General features: G+C 46.2%; 1 protein-coding gene across 6 annotated transcripts in view; it reads left to right on the forward strand.

Moving 5' to 3' along the window:
- The window catches only part of Apbb2 (amyloid beta precursor protein binding family B member 2), a 306,075-nt gene that overhangs the window by 239,478 nt on the left and 44,222 nt on the right, over nucleotides 1-22,375 (forward strand). For all 6 annotated transcript variants that reach the window (XM_055629150.1, XM_055629154.1, XM_055629153.1 and 3 more), the window contains 2 exons: nucleotides 2,988-3,134; nucleotides 5,386-5,513. In XM_055629150.1, coding sequence (XP_055485125.1) covers nucleotides 2,988-3,134; nucleotides 5,386-5,513 — 275 coding nt within the window. The remainder of the gene's footprint in view (nucleotides 1-2,987; nucleotides 3,135-5,385; nucleotides 5,514-22,375) is intronic.

Here is a 22,375-nt window from a genome sequence, read left to right on the forward strand (position 1 = left end):
TTATTATTATTATTATTATTATTATTATTATTATTATTATTATTATTGCCAAGAAAAATACCATTATGTTTTACCGAGTTTGTTTGGATTGAAATCCATGTGTTCTTGCACTCGAAGGGTAAAAGGTAGACGGTATTCTTTTACCCTCCTTATCGTTAATGAAGAACCGCTTCCTTATGCCCTCAAGAGTGCTGGCTTGGACAATGAATACATATTTATCTTGGTCGAAACCCTAGTGAATTTAGCCACTGCTGTGGATGCTGAGACCTGGACATGGACCCTTTTGATATACTCAAAAGGAAATAGTCTTTGGGTGGACAGGAGGTGGGGACCTGTTTCTTGGCCAGCCATCCTGATTTGGTGAACTGTATTCAATGGGAGATCCTGCTCCAGAAAATGAGGTGGAGAAAGGGTGGGGAAGACGCCCAACACTTACGTCTGGCCTCTACACATACGCACCTGCACGTAAGAGTAGTACCCAAAAGCCGAAGAATCCCAGGCCTGTGCTATCTGTGTGTGCCTGTGCGCACAGACACACACAAACATTAGTAAGTGAAAATGCACAAATAAATAAATAAAGTGACTGCAGTGCACGTAAGTGTCATCCAAACAAGTCAGTTCTTTTAGAGACAGGAGGGAACTGACAAGGTTTAAAGGCCAAGGTGTGTTAGGGGTGACACTGATTTTACTAAGAGTCTGTGTTGGGAACCAGAGGGAGAGACAGATTTGAGCTTCCTTGGCTCCCTGGAGAAATAGTCAGGATGCCTGTGAGCTCAGACCCAGGAAGTAGGTGTTTGGTGATGTGTGCCTGGGTGTTTCTGACTAGTCCCCCAGAGAAATAGGGTTTGGTTTGGGGGCTGAGGAAGCAGAGCCGCAGGGGAGGCAGGCCAGCCCAGTAGACAAGTATCTTCACCTCCCGGCAGCTCACTCACACATGCGGAACAACTGGAAGTGGGGGAGCGCTGCCACATCTGCTCTCCAGAACACCGACAGCTGAGTAGCTTGTACAGCCTCCAGGACTGCCTTCCCTTCGGGATTTCTTCGTATAGATGCTGCTCATGCATGCATTGACCGCACAGCAGTGAGCAGCCATTGCCCAGCTTTGCCCTGTAGGCCGAGAGCATCTGCGAGTGGTATGCATCATGGGTCACTTCTGTCTTTCGCATTTTGTTGAGTTTTCCTCAGATGTGATTAGCAACTTGAGCAGGAGATGCCCACCCTTCATGGCGCTGGTGTGGAGACTCAGTGTTCGTCACATTGGGATAGATTGTCACATTTCTTGATTTCATTCTCAGGTTCACATTTAGAAACGTGGCAACTTCTTTTTAAGAGCCAGCTTCTTCGCTTTCAAGGAAGATTGTGGCTGGCTGGCTGTCCCACCTGGCTCTGGAGTGTTTTTTTTTTTTTTTTTTTTTTTTTCTGTTTTGTTTTGTTTCAACTGGTACATAGCTTTGAGGTGACCTTGAGATGCTGGAAGGGTTGAGAAAACAGAATTCAAATTATCTGAAGACAGCAGATCTCGAGATGAAGAGCTTTGCCCATGATGTATTCTATGTTTCATGTCTTGGGATTAATTGACCCTCCCAGATCCTCCCCACTCACCCAAATCCACACCCTTTCTTGCTGTCTCATTAGAAAACAAACAGGTGTATTTTAAAAATGAAAATAATAATAAAGATGGGATAAAATAAAAACAAACCTTAATAAAACAAAACAAATGAACAAAAAAATTAAAATTTAAAAGAGCCAAAGAAAAAGCAAAAGAAACACATACAGAAACACGTACTCACTCTATCTCTCTCTCTCTCTCTCTCTCACACACACACACACACACACACACACACACACACACAGGAGATTCCATAAAAAAACACAAAATCAAAAACCATAATGTATAAGTACAAGACCTGTAAGAGGAAACAAAATGGCCATAGCATTATAAGACAAAGAAAACAACCTTCCAAAATACTATTGAGTTCATTTTCTGTTGACCAGCTACTGCTGGGCATAGGGCCTGCCCTTAAGGGCAATCTAGGACCCCATCTGGCTTAGACCAGTACAGGCCTTAAGCATGTTGCCAAAGGCTCTGTGAGTTCAAATGTGTATCAGACCTGTTGTATCTAGAAGGACTTGGTGTCTTCCATCTCCTTTAGAACTTAAAATCTTTCTGTCTCCTCTCCCGCACTGTTCCCTGAGCCCTGAGAGGAGGGATTTGATGGAGACATCCCATTTAGGATTGAGTGTTCCAGGGTCTCTGCACACTGTCTGGCTCTGGGTCTCTATGTTCAGTCCATCTACTGCAGGAGGAAGCTTCTCTAATAATGGCAGAGCGAGGCACTGTTCTATGCGTATAGTTGAATGTCCTCAGGAGTCATTTTGTTGCTGTGTTCCATTAGCAGAACGGTAGTATGTCATTTTCTTGTAGGTCTCTGGCCTATCTAGTCTTAGGGTCTTGGCCACCTGAGCGGTGTTGGGTGTGGGTTTCATCTCACAGAGTGGGCCTCAAGATCAATCGGATAGTAATTGGTTGTTCCCACAGCCTTTCTACCACTATTCCCCAGCATTTCAGGCAGTCAGGTCACCAATATAGATTGAAGGGTTTGCAGCTGGGTTAGTGCTTATGTTTCTCGTCTGGTAGCATAAAATAAGCACATAATGACTTTCAGGTTAAAGGGGAACAATGAAGACTAGAACTTTAGAAAAGACAGGGAACAATAAATAAACTACCTCTATGTGGTAGAGAATACGTGGGATCTGTGCTTAAAAGATACTTCTCGGCTCCATGTGATCCACAGTCACTTCGGGATTGGGTGCTGCTGTACAAACCGTCAGCATTTCATCTTCCAGCAGCAGCGGATTTGCTAAGTGAGCTGGAAGACCAGCCAACAAAAGGAGCACGGAGCAGACCCCGTAGTTTGCTCCGAGTAACACGACACAGACTGACCCAACCGATGAGTCACTTTCTGCCTTCCGACTTTGTCTTCCAGTGCTTCGCCGTGCGCTCCCTGGGCTGGGTAGAGATGGCAGAGGAAGACCTCGCCCCTGGGAAGAGCAGCGTCGCTGTCAACAACTGCATCCGGCAGCTCTCCTACTGCAAAAATGACATCCGGGACACAGTTGGCATTTGGGGAGAGGTAAGTCACCTGTGGGGATGGTCAGTAGCTACTTTCCTTTGCTCTGCCAGGCTTTGTTAAACCTGGGGCTCTGGGAGATCTTGTAGTTAGGAGCGCAGTGTGTTTGCCGATGGCAATGGGCAGATGCTGTCAGTTGAACACACACACACAGACACACACACAGACACACACACACACACACACACACCTGCCACTCAGGACCAGGCACCCTAGGAAAGAACATTTCTCAATGACTGAATGAGCTCCCTGACCCTCTAATCCTCAGTGAACTTTCATAGCTCGGAAGCCTTCCCGTTTACGTGTGCACAATGCAATACCTGTCTATTAGCAAACCATGACTCTCAGAGTGATCTGTGATTCCCACACCTGCGCTTCTGCTCTGAAAGATGACTAATTGCCCTTAGCATTCTTGGTTTGGAACCTGGCAGTCATTGCACATAAGCTGTAAAATCAGTGCCCACATGTTGTCTGACTGCTAATAAAGTGAATCTACTTGGAACTATTAGTTAAGATAATTTCTGAGGGCTGGAGAGATGGCTCAGCCATCAAAGGCTAGGATAGATAAGAGATAATATCTGAGTAGAAAGTAATGAGAAAATCCCCCAGATTTGCATTTGAGAATACATCAAACAGGTAACGCCATACTCATGCTCTGTGACCTGCAGAATATATCAAGAGTGTCTTAAATAGTGCCTGGCGTGCATCTCACCAGCAAAGCTAGAAGAACATGGGTAGGAAACCTTGCTTTCAGGCCAGACTGTTTGAAAGTCCACTGTCAGTTTCAACTACAGCGCATCACAGGTTCCCAGGCCTCCCCGAAGTAGTCTGTCCCAACGGAGGGCCTGGCTATAGGGCTGGAATTGCTAACCAGACTCTCTGATCCCATGCATGGGAGAAGAGGAAGAAGAGTTTTCTCCCTTGCAAGAAAACCCTTGTTGAGACTTCTCACTTCACTGTCTCTCAGGGGAGACACCCAGTCTCCCATCCAGTCACCCAGGACCAACTCTGTCACAACACATCTCTGAACAAGAAGTTTAACAGCCTTTGCTCTCTTCCAGTCAAAATGCTAGCTTTCCTATCCTCAGCTATGGTAGCACGAATGGCAGACATTTGCAGCTAACCATAGGTTTGAGGCAGCAGGCAATTCATTGTTCAGGCTCTGTGGAATAAGCTTTGGCCACACAAGTCTGGGCAAGTTACAGTTTTGTTCGTTATTTCATCTGCAAAAGGTTTATCTGCTCTTGAGAGAAGGCTTGCGATCCTTCTGAATCCAAGCTGCAGACACTGGCCACAGCTTAAACACTATCCAGCAGAGGCACTATCTACCCGTCCCTGCCACCGCAGGCGTCACAGCTCAGTCATCCTAAGAACCTTTGACGTCAATCTCAGAAAATGGTACCAAGAGCAACCGATCACGTCATTCTCAGAAATGGTACCAAGAGCAACCGATCCGTCCCTTTGGGATTGGAGCCTCACCAAGACAGCTCATGGTTCAATCCAGGCAGGCTTCCCTGGCTTCAGGGTGGCGCCATGTGGGCTGCCTTCTTGAGAGACCATCTTTCAGATGTACAACAGATGGTTAATGGTTCCTTAAAAATGTGCGTGAGGGTTGCAGGAGGGAGGAGAATAAGGTTACATAAGCCAGTGTGCCCACCCTTAGGGAGCCAACCTGTATTGGGAGAGAGGACCTGAGCCCTACAAATCCAAACTGCAGCACAGAGTTGAAAAAAAGTCTCCTTCCCAGTATAATGGCAGTGCCCATTGCAGCCTTTGCATCATCCTGGACAGGTAGTTAGCCCTTGGCCTCAGTTTCCCCAACTACCAGTTGGAGACCGTAAGCCAAGCTCTCACTGGGCAATTGAGAGTTCTAAGAGCCTCAGGCATTCGGTGTAATGCCAGACATTCAGTAAACAAGCACAAAGAAGTGCCTTGCCATTGGTAATGAGAAGTACTGCAAAGCCATGCCTGTCCTTTGCCGGCCACATCCCAGGGACATAGGGTGGGAAAGTGGAGGAGATGGACATGGCTATGGATCAGGGAAGGAGAGTGGGTCCTTGGCATGAGGAATGGTGAGGGGGCAGCTATCCGAGGCTGAGGTAGGTTGCGGTTCATAAAAGAAGATTCTCTGGGACATTCCTGTTAGTGATTTGTCTAGATCCAGAAGTGTAAATAGTTAAAGATAGGAGCTGGCTAGAAAGCAGTCTGGGACACATCAGATATAAGGCCTCCATGTTTTCTCTTTCGCTCCCAGGGTAAAGACATGTATCTGATCCTGGAAAACGATATGCTCAGCCTGGTGGACCCCATGGACCGTTCCGTGCTACACTCCCAGCCCATCGTGAGCATCCGAGTGTGGGGTGTGGGCCGAGACAATGGCCGGTGAGTGCCTGGGCTCGCAAAGCCTGACCCTGACCTCTCTCCCTATAAAACTCAGCAGAAACTGATTAGAGCTGGACCAGCCCAGAGAGAGTCTCTACTCTGCTTCCCTGCCTCCCGAGGTATCCCGGGCCTTTTCCTCCCTGGCTTCTGTCCCTCAAACTTTTGTCAACTCTGACTCCGGCCTTTCGGTCCTCCCAACTCATCAGACAATCTGTACCCCTTTATTTCTCTCTTCTCCCCATTCTTTCTCTAATCAGTGTCGTACTTGATTGCATTCTGGCGACCTCAGATTCACGCCACTAGTGCCGTTTCTTCAGAGGAGGCCTGTTTGAAGGATAAGGTCACGCACACAGGCCCAAACCTTTGATTTTTAAGTCATGAGAATTAGGGGCTTGGATTTGGCTAATTTTTTTTTTTTAACACTTGAAATGTACGGTTGTAACAGTTGAATTCCATGTGTGTTTTTATGAAACTCTACTGAAAATGAGTTGCCACAAGGACTGTGAATCTTTTGTTCTCCAGCGTGGCAGGAAACCAATGTTCTGACGATTTTCAAGCCCATGGTCATAGCTCATAGCTTTAGCAGCTGTCATCGCTAACATTGTACTTGAACCCCATTGTGAAATGGTCAGACAAAGCTCCATGCAGTTGGTGCTTATGTCATAGTCCATTTTTGGCAATTCCCAAGGTACAGGGGCCTCTTCTAGCATCTTGGGTCAAAGAGTTGAACCCTTAAAAAGTATCATGTTATTGAAGGTAGACAAAAATGTTCCAAAAGTAGACAAAAACCTTAGGTGTCAAAGAGATGTCCTTCCTGGACATTCTGGTTTGTGTGTTTGTTTGTTTGTTTGTTTGTTTGTTTGTTTGTTTGTTTGTTTGAAATTGGGCCACACAGTCCTTTATAAGGGAAGGGTCTGCCTTAGTCCTGTACACTAAGCAGCAGCCCATTTGATTGTCTTTGACCACTGTCCACGTCCTGACCCAGAAAAGAAGGGTTGCCGCTAAGTATCTGACAGTCATAGAGCAAGCATCAACACCGGAGGCGGATGTGAGGAAGGGTTCTCTGAGTGCCGGTTGGCGTGAACCTTCCTGGGAGCACAGAGCTTCTTTGAGCTATCTATACCGGAGTGAGGAGCCTGAAAGCGGGGCCAGGTGCTCTGGGGTGAGTGAGTACATAGATGACTTACATGCCTGTGTTCCTGTGGCGGGGCTGTCGTCCTGGAGTTTTTGCCTCCACTCCAGTGAAAGCTCTCTTCGTAGAGAGCTCTTACTTTCCTGATTTCTGTCCTCCTTGTCTGTCTGCATAACAGGAGCCGGAGTGCAGACCATTATGTATTCCCACAAGTAGCAGTGTGCATTCAGATCTGTCTTCAGTTTTACTTGCAGTGGCTCTTGACCGAATGCCCCAAGCACGCTGAGCAAGTGACTTTGGTGGCACATCCGTAGCCCTGTCGTGTATTTCTACGGCTAGATTTTACTGATGCAAGTTTTCCGCCTGCACCATTTCTTTAAAATCAATCCCATAGCTGCGTGTGCATGAGAGAACATGATTTGGATTCTAGATGGCAAAATCGTTCATGCTCTTTGCGCCTCGTTTCCTCTCATCCGAGGAATGAACATACTGACAGGGACAGAGGCACATGTGTATAGTGCGCCAGCCAGTGTGTATAATAACTGGCACGATGATGAAAACATGCAAGTGGTTAATGAATGTTTTACTTTTGATTTTTTTTTTAACGAAACATGTACTTAGCAGATGCAGCTAATTACATGGCTTCCATTCAAGGCACTGGGGGTGGGGGTGGGGAGAGTCATCCTTCCCTTGCTCTGAGGATATTTGATCGCAGGGGATAGGGGAAAAGAAACCCTTGCAAGCTCTGATTCAATCAGTTGACCTACAGAGCAGGAGGAGCCCCTCACAGCCCCACCCCCAACTCCCATCCCCACCTGCCAAAGAGCACAGTGTGAGTTATTTGGTGTTACCTTGGTGCCGCTCCCTACAAGGTCAGGGCCTTCATATGTGTCTGTGGTTAGAGGTGGGGGTTCGAGCCAGATGTCATCTGGAATAATAAATAAAGAAGCAAGTTTGCCTCTTCAAGTTTCTGTTTCTTCCCATTGGTCCCCTGAGCTTTCGTGCCCTGCAAGAAGGAGCCTTCGTATTTCGGGTACATATATTTAACTTTCCTTTGCCTTTGATTCTTTTTTCCTTAACAGCAATTTACAAGAGCAAATTCAATTTGTAATGCTGCAGAGGAAAGGGGTTTTCACTTTGCATGAATAAAACATAACAGTGTTTCATTTTGCTCGAGAAAACAAGGCCATTTTGCATTCTCTTTTGTAACTTTCCTTGCTGAGAAAATGGCATCTCTTGGGGGGTTTCTTGATGTGTTTAAAATGAGTAAGAAAAGTATGTGTGCCAGGCTGAAAGGGCACAGACCTTCTCCAATAGCACCTTGCACCCACTGAGCCGTGAATCTTCAGTTTCTGCAAGTGTTTTGGGTTTAGCGTTTTCCTAAGGCTTTCAAGTGACTTCAGTTTCCTTGGAACAAATTGGGTAGTAGTTTTACTTTGGATGAAGCAGTCATCTGGGGGGGGGGGTGTATGGGGGTGATGACATCCCACTGACTATCTTCCTGGGCTCTCGGAAAAGTCTTATGAACTAGGTAAGGAGTTGGGGTTGCCTCTGATGTTGGCTTTATGGGGTTTGCTTATGGGGTTTCAGTTTTGGCTGCAGCCTTGCCCTGGCTTAAGGAGGAGTACCTTCTTTGTTGGGGATTTTTGGGGAACTCATTTGCTTTACTGCCTGGCAAAGCAGGGCTGCCTCCTCTTTCTTGGCCACACCACACCTTGACTCCTTTGATCACGGTGAGACAGATATGGAGCCCCCCAGAGACGGAGTTGAGTTTTAGATGTCATGTACTCCCCCAGGTAGCAGCTAGACTGATGTGTAGAACCCTCATCACTGTGTAAACGAGGACGCCCTGGGGTGTGTGGATGTCACTGATGCAGATGACCAGAGAACCACCTCTCACTGGTCCCCGGGGCCTACCAGGCCACCATTCCAGCAGGAAGCAGGAAGGATATCACCTCCCTGTTTCAAACCCTATGTAGACTGTAAACTCAGCAGTTTTACACCACGAAAAGCAACTTTCGCCTTATTCTTTAATAAAAGTGTCAAAAATAAAAAATAATGTGTCAATAATAAAAAATTTTAAAAAGCCAGTCTCTCAACCTAAAGGAACTTTAGCAGAGACAACCCCCCCCTTTTTTTCCCATATGATATGAACCCATCTTCTAGGATCCTGTATCCATTGGCCAAAGGCAATAGAGCCTGCTAAGTCTTCTTGTTCCCTGTGAGGAAAGGGGATGGATGGGATTGTCAGGGCTTCAGATCTTATTAATGGGACACTTTCATGCTGGTGTAACATGTAAGATAGCCATAGGCAAAGGGACTCAGCTCTCATTCTGTGGGTCGTGACCCCTTTGGCAAATTCCACAAATATTTACATCACAGTAGCAAAATTATATTTATGAAGTTGCTACACGATACTCTTATGGTTGGGGGTCACCACAACACGAGGAACCGTACCAAAGAATCACAGCATTAGGAAGGTTGAGAACCACTGCGCTAGAGTCACCTGGGAAGGTGTGTAAAACAAAGGGACAGGTCCTGTTTGTACTCTGGACCTCCCCCTCTGAAGCTCTGCACTGCAGTCTACACCGGAATATTTTTTATTAGTCAGTTTTGTGCCACTGTGACAAAATGTCTCCAGTAATCAGTTGTCTTAAAGGAAAGGGTGCCATTCGTGACCATTTAGCACAGTTGCTTTAAGGACTGTGGCAAGGTGGCCCATACATCCTGAGGGGAGTGTGGTTAGGGGAGCTATTTCCCTTATCATGTCTGGGGAACCAAAGGGAGAAAGAGATGGGGTTCCCATCAGGATCCTGTGCCTACATGACCAGAATGCTTTCATCCAGGCCCTACCTCTTAAAGGTCTGTGTCTTCCCAACGGCTCTGTAAGTTGAGGACCAAGTCTTTGCATGGGGTGTGGGAGAGGGGGTGGAGGTGGGAGGATATATGTCAGTTTTCCTCATGTACGCATTCATGTGACGCACACTGCGGGAAAGGGCTGCTCGGGGAGTAAACTCATTCATTTACGTTATTGGCAGCACCGCATTGCTGGGGTTTGTTTATTGAGAAAAATCTGATTGTATTCAATAAATAATGATTGTAAGTGGAGACCCCCGTGGCTCTGTCCTAATGAAGACAGAACCTCTGTATAATTAATAGCAGCCATCAACGGCATTGTGTGTTTTAGTAGCTGGTCCCTTCTGACTCAGGTTGAATGTGTAGCCTGTGAAACTGTGTGTGTGTGGTGGGGGGGGGGGGGTTGTACAGCAGACCTTCTTCTCCTGGGAAATGCTTCATAGATGTCTTTTCTGACTAATTATAATAAGATCTTGGTGTGTCACAGATTGTTCCTAAACAATGATGGTTTATCTCTGGCTTAGTTCTCTCTGGTTTTGATCTACAGGAACTCTTGAGCCAACGAATATACAATAAAGTATTGTGCTGGCTGTTCGTGAATACTCTCTTCCCCTAGGCCGTCCCCAGTGGGTTTTATGACTGTCTTTGGTTCGAGTTGCTTTTAGAGGCTTCATACCACACATAGTGTGCGTGTTCTTGTTTCTGGTCTTGCTGTTCTGTTTTGGTTTCTTTTGAAATCACTGCTTAGTTTTGGTTGGGTCTTGACAATAATGCAATTATTTAATTAGGGAGGAAAAACACCAACTCCAACTTACCCCACCCCCACCCCCTCATTCTTTTGAAGCACTAGGTATTAAACCTAGGCCCCACCATGCTAGGCAAGCGCTTTACCCCTGAGCTGTATCCCTGGCCCTCTCTCCACTTTTTACTTTAGGACTTGTATCAATTGCTTACATTGCTCAGGCCTTAAACTCACTCTTCAGCCACAAACTAAACTCTTGTTTCGCTATACCACGTTGGTCCCATTGGGAGAAGGGGTGTCAGCTTTTTATCGCTATGACAAAAATGCATGAGATAACCACCTTTTAAAAAGGGGGGAAATTCTTTTGGCTCAGTTTGGCTCCATGGAACTCCTCCAAATGTCTTAGTTTTACTATCCCCAGCTTCTTTCGTGGGCTCCCCTAACCATGGAGATCAGAGCCCTGTCCTGGAATGACCGCCCTCATGAGAATTTCTTCTCTTCATGGCCTCTGAGTCACCAGCCACAGTTCCTCTTTTTCTCTTTTCAAATATAACTTGCGTTGTTTCTGCTCTTTAAATGGTCCTGCCTGGCCTTTGTCGACATGAATTAAAAATGAACTGGCACAGGCTAGGAGAGGCATCTGCTAATACAGTCTGTTATGTTGCAGTGGAGGTGCCAGTCAGCTTTCCCTCACTGTGACAACATACCTGTAATAATCATCTTTAAAAGGGGGGAAAGGTTTGCTTAAGCCTGTGTTAATTTGGCTCTGTTGCTTTTACGCCTTGGTGATGGTATTAACCTGTGGCCAGGAAGCAAAGAGCACGCTGAGGAGCTGGGGTCTCAATATCTCCTTAAGAGCATGCCCCCAGTGACCATTCGTCGTCCCAGCAGGCCCCAGTCTTAACGGTTCCACCACCTCTCAGCAGTGCCCAGGGTCGCACTGAGCCCTGGGTAGCATAGGAGCCCTTGGAAGACATTTCATATTCAAATTACAGCACAGTGCATTAGAGAGGATTATTTTAAATGAGCGGCTATGGCAATTTCATTCATCCTTACCAGCCCGTGTCACACATTGTGCATGCTAGGGGTGGGGTAGCAGTCAGCGTTCAGTCACTATGACAGAGCGGCACAGGACAAACACCTTTAAAAGAAGAAAGGCTTGCTTTAACCCATGATCCCTTATTTCTATTGCTTCCAGCCCTTACTTGCATAGTAGAGCATGCAAGTGTTACTTGGGCTGAGGAAATTCCTTTTAAAAAACGTTAGGAATTGTCAATGAGCGTGGGTATTTCTACCTGAGATGACAGGGAGTTAGAAGTAATGAGGCAGTTGCTTTTCTGTTTGATTGATTTTTAAAAGATTTTTGAATTATATATGTGGGCGTGGGTATGTCCACAGTGTGTGCCTGTGGAGGACAGAGGCATCAGATCCCTTGGAGCTGGAGTTACGGGCGGTTGTGAGCCACTTGATGTAGTTGCTGGGACGCTCAACTCAACTCCTCTGCAAGAGTTAGTATGCACTCCTAACCCCTGAGCTATCTGTCCCGTCCCCACCCTACCCGACCTTTAGCTTTTTTTATTTTTTTTAGCTAATCTGAAAGTCACCTATTTTTTTGCTTGTCCATCGTTGCTTTTCCTAGATGTAATTCGCTGGGTCTCCTATGGGAGGTAGTTTCCTAATGCCATCCAACCGAGGATTCAGTGAAACAGGCAGTAATAAAAGATTGATGGAACCCCAAGCTCTGCTGATGAAAGTTTAATCTGGGGTGTCTACAGCCAAGCCTCAGGGAGAGAAGCCTTTGGAGAAAGAATACTAAGTCTCTCCCTGTGCCACAGGATTATCGTGACCTCTACAGCTAATTTCTTTTTAATACAACCTCAGGATAAGCAGATGGATTTACTTGACTGTTCTGCTGACTTACACTGTAGGGATGTTTTATCTCTTCACAAGTGGCTTCCTTACCTCGTATTAATCCCACCGAGGTGTGGCTGAACATTGAGCATAGCATAACCTTTAAGGAAAGGCATTGAAAGTGATTGCCTAGAGAACGTCCCCTTGGGGAATTCAGGTGGACAATTTCAGTCACATCCATCACGGTGGCACTGTCGATAATGGTGACTACAGAGGCCAAATCCTTGGGAGAAGTGCCCCATCCATCTTGGTGATTCTGGATCTACTCTTTGCCTAGTGCCCTGTGTGGGTTTCAGCACCAGCCAGGGGCTTGTCCTGCTGTTTCTAGAGGATGCAGACAAGTTCGGGGGAATCCCTGAAAAATGTCCATCTTTCAAATCCTGAGTCCTGAGCCCAGTGACAAGGTGGCCTTTCCGGAAGCAGTGAGGAGGAGATGTTCTTTTGGCTATGGCCATTTTCCAAACCAGTCTTCAGGGTACCATCTCAGGGCATTCCGAGAAGTAGTCTTGGTTAGAGCAGTGGCTGAAACGCTCATAAGTGAGGATGAGTGTCTGAGAACAGGGAAGGTTGGAGCTTTTGTGAGCAGACCTTCAGTCATTGCAGTTCCTGTCTCAGATGGTCAACTAGGAATTGGTTACGTAGCTCAGTTGGTAGAGTGCTTGCCTAGTGCGCTAATCCCTACATGAAATCAACAGTGGCATAATGGACTTGGGTGGGACACGCCTGTAATCCCAGCTCTGGGGAATGGAGGCAGGAAGATTAGTTCAAAGCCACCCTTAACTTCACAGACAGCTTGAGGTCATCCTGGGATGTGGGAGACCGTGTCTAGACAAACAAACAGACAAAGTGCACAACTATAATGTCAGCACTCGGGAGGCAGAGGCAGGCAGAACTTAGTGGGTTTAAGGCTCACATGCCTATATAGTGAGCCTCAGGCCAGCCAGGACTACATAGTGAGGCTCTGTCTCAATATATATATATATATATATATTTTATTTTTTATTTTTTGAAAAAAATTTAACATGGATGGTCAGCATTATTCTGACATTGACTTTCTGTAAAAGTTGTGACTTCCTGGTTTACTGTGATGGTGGCAAGTGATCTGAAACCCCTACACAGAGCTCCTCAAAGAGATCTGAAACCTCTTCCAAAACCAACATGTTTCAAAGCCCCTGGGATGGCTCAGGCTTGTCACTAAGCCGGACTGGGCGTCTAAGTATCAGAGCTGGGAATTAAGGCCCTAGAATAGATGGTGCTTGGAAGACTTGGGTTTTGATAGAGAAAAGTGACAATTTATGAACAGTATCTCATAAGGGATTCCCAGCCAGTCACTGGGGTCATGACACTGCTGTCATCCATCACACCTGGGTCACCAAGGCTGTCCTTCTCACTGGCCCTCGTTTCTGATCTCGCTGGCCTCTCCAAGGACGAGAGAGCCATGCTGCCTTCCCTCCCTCATTGTTCACAACCTTTGGATTCAGATGCCAGGACCCATGTTTCTAGGTTGTAACTCCAACTGGGCATTCAGGCCTTGGGCTGTTTTTTGGAGAGTACCCTGGAAGAATGCTCCTAGGAAAGGAAAGAGCCAAAAGGGGAAGGGAGGGCCACCAGGAGTTGAAAGCCATCTTGCTCCCTACAGATGTGGACCTGCACTACTGGTAGCACCTCTCCAGCTGGCGCCTCTCCAGCCTTGGCTTCTCATGAGTAGAGAGCCAGCCAAAGCTGTGTTTAGTCCCAATACCCATCAGCAGGTGGGTAGAGAGCAGAGAGTTGCTGATTCACACAGCAACATGCCGACTCTCAAAACAATTATATCTGATGAAAGAAGAAACAAGTCCCCCCCCCCACACACACACCAAGAAAAATAACATACCCTATATGACTTTCTTAATGTAAAATTCTTAGGGGGGAAAAAAGGCAAGGTAATTGCCCAGAGGTGACAGTAGGCAGAGATTACAAAGAGGCTAGAAGAGCCTTTGGGGGGAAAAGAAAGAATTTAGGGGAGTTAGAGGTGTTTTCAGTATCTTGATAGTATTAACAGTTTTCAGCTAGATAGCACAGGCTAGCCTAGAACTCTGCCTCCTCTTGGAGCTCATCGTCTTCCGGCCTCCACTTCTACAGTGCCAGGACGTCAAGCACGTGCTACCGTGCCTGCTAGCTGCTCAGTTCCCAAGGACTCTTCGTGTAGCCTGTTCCCCTGGGTTGCACATGCCATGCCCTGCTCTGGACATAGCCGCCATGGAGGACGCTTTCCCTCTGCTTCGCTGAGGGCAGGGTTATTGAACTGACTCTGTAAGTGTGTGTCTCTTCCCACACGGAAACAGATTTTGCAAGGATAGTTATTCTAAGGCTATATGAAGTTCTGTCTTTTCTTAATACTCATGACTTTAGGGTCATTGCGTTTTATTTTTTTGTCATAACTTATAGGAGTAGTGTGTGTTACGACCAATCCTTCTCCCTCTCCTCACATGTAACCATCAAAACTTTAATACAACAGTGCTTGCCCTCCCTGTTTTGTTGGTTGCTTTTCGTACATGTAATTTGTAGCCACTAAGGAGCCATATCTTGAAGAGCGTGGATTTTAGTCAACTTCCCCAAAAGCTTTTGAGCTAGAATATCGTACATCTCAATATTGGTGATTAAGGGGGGGAAAAAGTTCCATGCTCAAATGATTGTAGAATCCACTTCCTGCCATCCTCACTTCTGGGGGAGAGCCCCAACATCTGCCGCAGTTCTTTACAGCCTCTGAGATGTCCTACACATGATATTCATGAGCATCAAACACCATTGGCTTCATGACAGTGAGCCATAAGTGGATCTGAATTTCTGCCAGGTTAGAAAACACAAAAAAAAAAAAAAAAAAAAAAAACATGCGTCTGAACGCTAATGTCTACCGTCTTGGGCTGTTGAGACTTCGGTTTGCTGGCACCTTGTCCTGTCCCTTCCCTGCAAAGCATCACTCCTGGGGAACAGAGCTTTTACGAAGAAAGTCCTACTTGTTTGATAGTTTCATCACTGAAAATGTCCTTTCACGTGGCAAAATAGCCCTTTAACTGAAAACTTACAGGCACATTTCTTTGGAACATTCTAGAAAAACACTGTGTCTTAAAGAACTTGCACATAAGAATTTGCTTATTAGTTTAAAAAAAATTGTCGATTATTGTGTTTCCCTCTCTACAAGGACATTTCAAGTCAAGTTGGCTTCTCATTCATAGTAATTTTTGTGCATGGAACCATGTGACACAGCCATTTTTGGTGGGTCAGAAATGATTGGATAGGTTTCTAATATTCACCCTTGATGATTTTTAGAATTACTTCGTCTGCCTTCAGCCTGATTTTAAGTTTTTTTACTTCTTTAAAAAGTGTAAGAACTTGATATAACATGAGCCTTTTATTGTAAGCCAGTGATTCGTTTTAGAAAGCATGTAGAATATAAATTTTAATAAATAAATAAAGCACAGTTATAATGCCCCATCATCCAGTAGGGTGTTTAAAGTACAGGTTTGCCGTGACCTCCCCCTTTCTTTCAGGTTGGGAAGTGGAGAGCATTCTGAAAAGGGGGTGTCTCGGGATGTTGTTTTCTTCTCCCTCAAAGTCCCTGAGTAGTACAACAAACAGCAAAGTTAAAATATATATATATATATATATATATATATATATATATATATAGCTCCCTACAGCCAGTTAGTATTTATTGACCAATGCAAGTGACACTTTTGGCTTTCTACATGAATTAGAGAACAATAAAGTGTGACAGAAAGCAGCTCACCTCCAGAGGTGCTCGCTTGCCAGCTAGCTTCCGCTGCCACCAGGAATTCCATTTCAAAGATAAGCGGCGATTACTAAGAGCATTATATGTAACACATGGAGGGAAATTCCTTAATATATTCCCCTACAAATTCAGTGGCCTGGTGTCATTGTCTTGTGACCCTTTCATGCCTAAAGGAAACAGTCTGATTTATCTATACCTACCCTCCAGCTTAATAGTTGCTTTGTCTTTTTTATTGACATAACAGAGGCTGTAGAAGATATTTATAAGAAAGATAAAAACCTAACACTATTCATTAAATTCACTAAGCTGGGGGTTGAGAGTAAAAGCAAAAGTTGGTTGAGAAGCTGTTCTGCACAAAGGAGAGGTGGGAATGAATAGCATATGTCTTGTCTTATGACTGTTAGTCGTTCTCTTAAGTTTTGGAACCTCCTGTCACACCAAAGAAGTATGTTAATCAGAGCAGGGGCCTGAAGATGCTTTTCATGATCCAGAAGGGGGCGCTGTATTTTTCTGTGCTTATATCATCATGTTAGCCACATTTGTTTCCTGTACACTCCAAAGTGATGTGATGCAAAGTTGGTGCTCTTTATGCTTCTTTCCAACCTCGAGCCATCGACCTGTGTAATTCCCTTTTCCTTCCTAACTCCCTTTTTTTGTGGACCAGCTAAATCTCCGAATGTTTTCTAAATAGGCATTTATTAATCCCTCACTCTAGACGGGCCACTGTGTTTGGCACCAAAGCACTGGCATGAGCGAGAGCTTTTTAGTCCCACCCTCAGAGGTTGTATTGCACTAAGTGGTGGAGGCAAGAAACTCCATGATTCTATGAGTCCCGTGATGCACTTTGTGATCTAGCTAGCAAGCTCTGTAGAAGTGTTAATGTGACATTGCTGTTCTTATGACTTAATCCTGTTCCCATCTCTTCCGTAGCCTTTTTTTTAAGCATTCATATCAGTTAGTGTGGGCTAGCAGGTGCTGCGGTAACAACCAAACCCGGCATCTCGACGATTTAAAGCAACACCATTTCTGTCGAGTGTCCTCTGAAGGTTGGATGGAGGTGCCCCTTCTTGCATCTGTCCTCATTCTGTGTGTAGGCACTACAATATTGCTAACTGTCCTTAAAACCTCTATCTAGAGGTGATGCCTCTCCAGGAGCTGGGTATTCCATATCACACCATGTGGGGTCTTTTCTTCACTGCAACCCTGTGATGATCTCTTCAACCTTCTGCGTCATGGAGCACTGTGGGTGTGAGGCCCCTCCCAGACAGACTGTAAATTCCTTGACACGCCGCATCATGTCTTGTGCCGCACTGCATGTGACTCACCGCGGCACAGTCCTCTGAGTAAAGTATTTGAAAGTCCAAGGAAGGGGAGAAGGAGAAGAATCAGGACTGTGTTTCTACAGGTTGCTTCACAGGTTCCGATGTGCTTTACAGGTTACCTCCAGTCTGTCTATTTGATCATTTTTAATCTTTATAGAAACTTAGTATAGTCCAGAGTGTTAGCTGAAATTGCTCAGTGTTGCAGCAAACCTGGTCTGAAACCTAATCTACTTACTGCTGTCCCAGCACTGGACCCACGTATATTAGTTTATCAGCGTGAACACACAGTTGCCTTACTCTGAGGACTGTTTGTGAGCATCCTCAGATGAGGCGTTAGGAGTCCCTGACCAGGACAGGGCAAAGCTGAGAGACACATACAGCAGGTCAGCGTATATGTTCCCTGAAGCTGACTTTACAAGTTGTCACAGACTCACTGGCTGAAAGCAACGGGAATTCACTCACCCACAGTCTGGAGGCCAGAGGGTGAGCCACGGCCTCACTGAACTGAGGCAAGGGATGACCAGGGCTGCCCTTGTTCTGGAGACTCAAGGGAAGAGCCTGTCCCTGACCTCTTACAGCTTCTGCTTACTGTTGGCATTCTTTAATGAGGGCTGTGTCACATCAGCCAGCCTCTACCATCACAGTACCTGAGTTCCTCTGGTGTGTCATCTCTCTGTGCCTCTCAGGACACTTAGGATTGGCCTCTGGGACAGCTTGGGTAACACCCCTTCCCCACAAGAATTTTTACCCTGACCACATCTACAAAAGCCACTGTTCCTTTCAGGTAACACCTACCTACGGGTGCCAGAGGTAGGGAGCTGGTCTCTGGAGTTGTTGCGGGTAATGGGTCCCCTCCCTCATGCTCCCTTTCCCATTTCTTCCCTGCTCTGCTCTTCCACCTTCATCTGCTCCCTCCCTCGGGGTGCTGTGAGTATCGCTGGGTAAGATGCAATCCTGGTAGATTCCACCACCAGCCCTCTGTGCCCGTGTGACTCAGGACAGCATACATCCTCTGAACCTTAGGCAGGGGCGGAAGCCTTAGAGCCAACATGCAATGGCTTCTGAGAGAATAAGGGGAAGTCCAGACTTCCCACAGTCCTGCCCATATCCAGTGCTCTGCTTATCTGCACTACGGCGTGACGTGCAGTGGGCTGGAGACAGAATATTGCCCAATAGGGTTCCTACTGTTCCTCCTCTATTGTATTTTTCCCAGGCCAGTTAAAAACATACACTGTTTATGAACTAATTCATCATCCGCTCCCAGAAGGGTTATTTCATTTCATGGGTGAACAGTTCTTGCTAGAGAGCTGTGTCTTCTTCCAGATGATGTGTAACATGTTGTGGTGTCTTAAGTCTTTAGATGTGATGTTCTTTCTCCCTGATGTTTTTAACCGGGGGCCTGGCTGTGGTGCGCCATTTGCTGATAGGTGCTTCATCTCAGGAGACACACAGGCTCCCTTCCACCTCATGCTTTTCTCTTTCATTTCATTTGTTTTATTTTATCTATCTATCTATCTATCTATCTATCTATCTATCTATCTATCTATCTATCTATATTTAGAGACATGTTTTCTCTGTGGTGTGGACAGCACTATCCCGTGGGCTGGGGTCCCTGAGCTGGTTGGGGAGGGGTCATGAGCACCAGCCTTGGCTGTACTGGAAATCATTCTGTAGACCAGGCTGGCCTCAAATTTAGAGATCCACCTGCCTCTGCCTCCTGGCTGCTGGGATTAAAGGTGTATACTACTACACACAACTCTACTTTTCGATTTCCAAACCAGCATGCAGAGCATAGGATGTCAGCACTCGTGAAGTCCACTAAACTGTGAGTAATAAATACTTTAGATAATACATCTTTATAGGAAATAGGGCCAATAATAAGAATAATTGGCAAGAAAATAACGCTCAGCAGGCTAGGGTAATGTCTAGGTCAAGACTATTCTGGCCACATAGTGACTTTCACATTAGCCGGGGCTACATAGTGAAACCTAAATAATAATAATAATAATAATAATAATAATAATAATAATAATAATAATAATAATAAATTAAAGAAACTGATGCAAAGGTATAAACTTCAAAACAGGGAAGCCATTTTTTTTCCTCAAGGGTTGTTAGCTTTACATTATAGTCACTGTCTACCTTTGGAATCTAAAATTATAGCCTAGTTTCTTTAGAAATTGGTCTCTTCTCATATTTCCCTTATATTTAAGACATTTTTATCCCAATGCTAGAACCTTGGTATAAATTACACTCCATCTCTGACACGGTGACATAAGCCACATGAGTTTTTGAAGACTGTGGAACTGAAACTGGGTTGTTTTACTGTCCTCCAAGTCACGTCCTCCGAAGTTGTAGACCAGGATGACTTAGATGTGATGCAGCATAACGGTCGGACAAGCATTGTGGCCATGGACTTGGTTTAGACCCTTGTACTCTTTGACTTCCCAGCATCATTGTATATCAACAACTTTTATGGGGGCGGGGGGGAGAAACTAAACTCTTGAATACTTACTGTGGTCTTGATTAATCTCCACGGTTGCCTTGGCTAGATTTGGAATCACATGGAAACAGAAGCGTGTCTGTGAAAATGTCTTCCGAGGAGGGGAAAGCCCACCCTGGCTGTGGACAGCACTGTCCCGTGGGTTGGGCTCCCTGGGCCGGTTGGGGAGGGGTCATGAGCACCAGCATTCACGAACACTGTCAGCTTCCTGACTGTGGACACAGCGTGGCCAGCTGCCTCTTGCTGCTTCCACTGAGCATCCCCATCACCGTGTGCTGGATCACAAGTAGGTGAATACACTTACGGTCCAAAGCTAAACCGTAGTCCTTTCCTAATGAACGGATACTCAATGGAGGATGAAGACAGGCAGTCTGGTTTTCCAGACCCTTGTGACCATGCTTGCAGGGGGAAAATGTCCCATTGGGCCTGGGTGTGAACCTGAGTGGGCCCTGAATTTGTAGCTTCCAAGGAGAAAAGCAATGGGGGTGTGGGAACGCCCAGGACCACGCTCTAAGCCTCTGTGGGAAACAGTCTAAGTGCGGTTTTGAATGATGACTCGTGAAAGCGCTAGCACCATCTACGGGCACATTGTCTGACAGCAGATGTCGCCTCTTCGACAGTGTGGGCTTTTGTTTGTTGTACCTACAAGGACCGAACTGGACTTACAAGGTCCGAATTCCAGTCTTCCGTTTATTTACTGTGTTGCCAGGCAGCTGACTTGACCCTCTCCATCCCTTGGCCTGCTCATCAAATGAGAGCATTGCCAGCCAACGAGGAACAACGGCGACTCCTGTCCAGAGCTTGGTGGCACAGGCATGGTGTGTGGGTGCTGCGTCATGTCAGGCTCTTGACTCCCACACACCACTTGCAGGTTCCGCCTGGGTCAGGCCAGTAGAAGGCACTTGAGCCTGGAGGAAGGAGATCCAAGTACCTCTCCCCTCTGTCTGCTGTGGGTGGCCTCCCCCACAGCAGCTAGGTCTCCTCGGGGCACTGACCTCATCTGTACAACCCAGCCGTGGTGTGGCTGCTCGGATGAGCCCTGCCCCGCGCCTTCTGCTGTGAATTCTGTTGGGCCCTTTCATCTGGAAGCAGCAATGGCCACCACTGCCTTCTCTTCCTCCTCTTCTTCCCCCTGCTGCTGCTGCTGCTGCTGGTGGTGGTGGTGGTTGGATCAAGAACAAATGCTTTGCCACTAAGCAACAAACCAGGTCTTTCTCATGTTTTATTTTTAGACAGGATCTCGCTGAGTTGCCCAGATTGACATTAAACTCATTTTATAGCCCAAGGGCGCCTTGAACTTGTAATCCTTCTGCCTGAGGAGTGAGATTACAGGCCTGCCCTGTAGCATGGGCCCCCGCTCCCTTTAAGCTCTTCCCTCACCCATGTTACCACATCCAGCAAACCTCCTGCTGTCTCAGATTCTTAGAGCAGTTTTTTGTGTTCCCAGTTGAGCCTTAGGCACTGTGCAGGCTCATATCAATGTTGCTACCATTGTCCCAGAGGAAACTGAGGCTCACGGACGAACTCAGTGGGATCCCACAGTTAGTTTCCCAGCATTATGCCCTATTCACCAAATCTCTCCTACCAGCCTGTGGGTGGGTTGGGATCTATGAGTCTCATTGGTCTAAACTTACAACTGATTGTCAAGCAGCTCCCTCGTTTTTTGGATCCCCACTTAGCAGAGGTTCAGCTGGACGTGGGCTGGGTGAGAATGTAGGCACTCGTTTTGCTGTATGCTTTTGGAGTCATTTGCTATTCAAGGTGAGAGTAATCTCCAAGATAGCAAAAACAATCTTGGAGACTGAGTAAGGTTTGGATCCTGTATGATGTCTCTGCAAGGTCTGTGCGCCAAGATTTTCTCTCTGTGGTGGTATTATGGAGAAGTTGTGGAGACTCTTTTAAGTGGTAGGGCTTATCGTGTGGGGTGTTTAGGTCATTGGAGGTGTCTCCTTGAGATGGCCTGATAGACTCCTACTGACTCTTCTCTCTGTTTTGCTTCCCAGTCATAAGGTGAGCAGTTCTGCTCTACAATACACTCCCACTAACCCAACTAATCATGGGCTGGAACTTCCAAAACTGTGAGCCAAGTAAGCCTCTTCTCTTTATCAGTTGACTGGCTCTGGTATTTTTGCTATAGTAACAAAAGCTGACTAACACAAAGATCATTGAGTACAAGCAGCAGAAAACAATCTGAACGATCTTAAGCAAAAGACATCTTGAGTGTCTTCCAGGACTCTGAATCTCAGGCGCAGTCAGGCGGGGCCTGAGGTGATGTTGACACGAACTTCTACCTTTTTCCCTGCTTCTCTTTGCCTGTTCTTAGTTGCTGAGAGGAGATTGGAAGCTAACGTAAGCCGAGGGTCCATCTCATAAAAAATGCCATCTAGGGTCATGTGGATTAGGGTAGTGTGGTGTTTCCCAGAAAAGGGGGCAAGACCAGACAAGCCAGCAGAAGATTTCTGCCAGCCCAGTAGAGTCTGTAGGTTTGGGTTGCTGGATGGACACCTGTCTATCACCTGCCAAGTACTATGTTAGTTAAGAGATGTTTCCTGTTTGGGTTGTTTTTTTTTGGTTTTCTGTGTGTGTGTGTGTGTGTGTGTGTGTGTGTGTGTGTGTGTGTGTGT

This window comes from Psammomys obesus, unplaced genomic scaffold (assembly GCF_907164565.1).
Source record: "Psammomys obesus unplaced genomic scaffold, mPsaObe1.curated_primary_1811, whole genome shotgun sequence".
In the NCBI taxonomy this organism is placed as follows: Eukaryota; Metazoa; Chordata; class Mammalia; order Rodentia; family Muridae; genus Psammomys; species Psammomys obesus.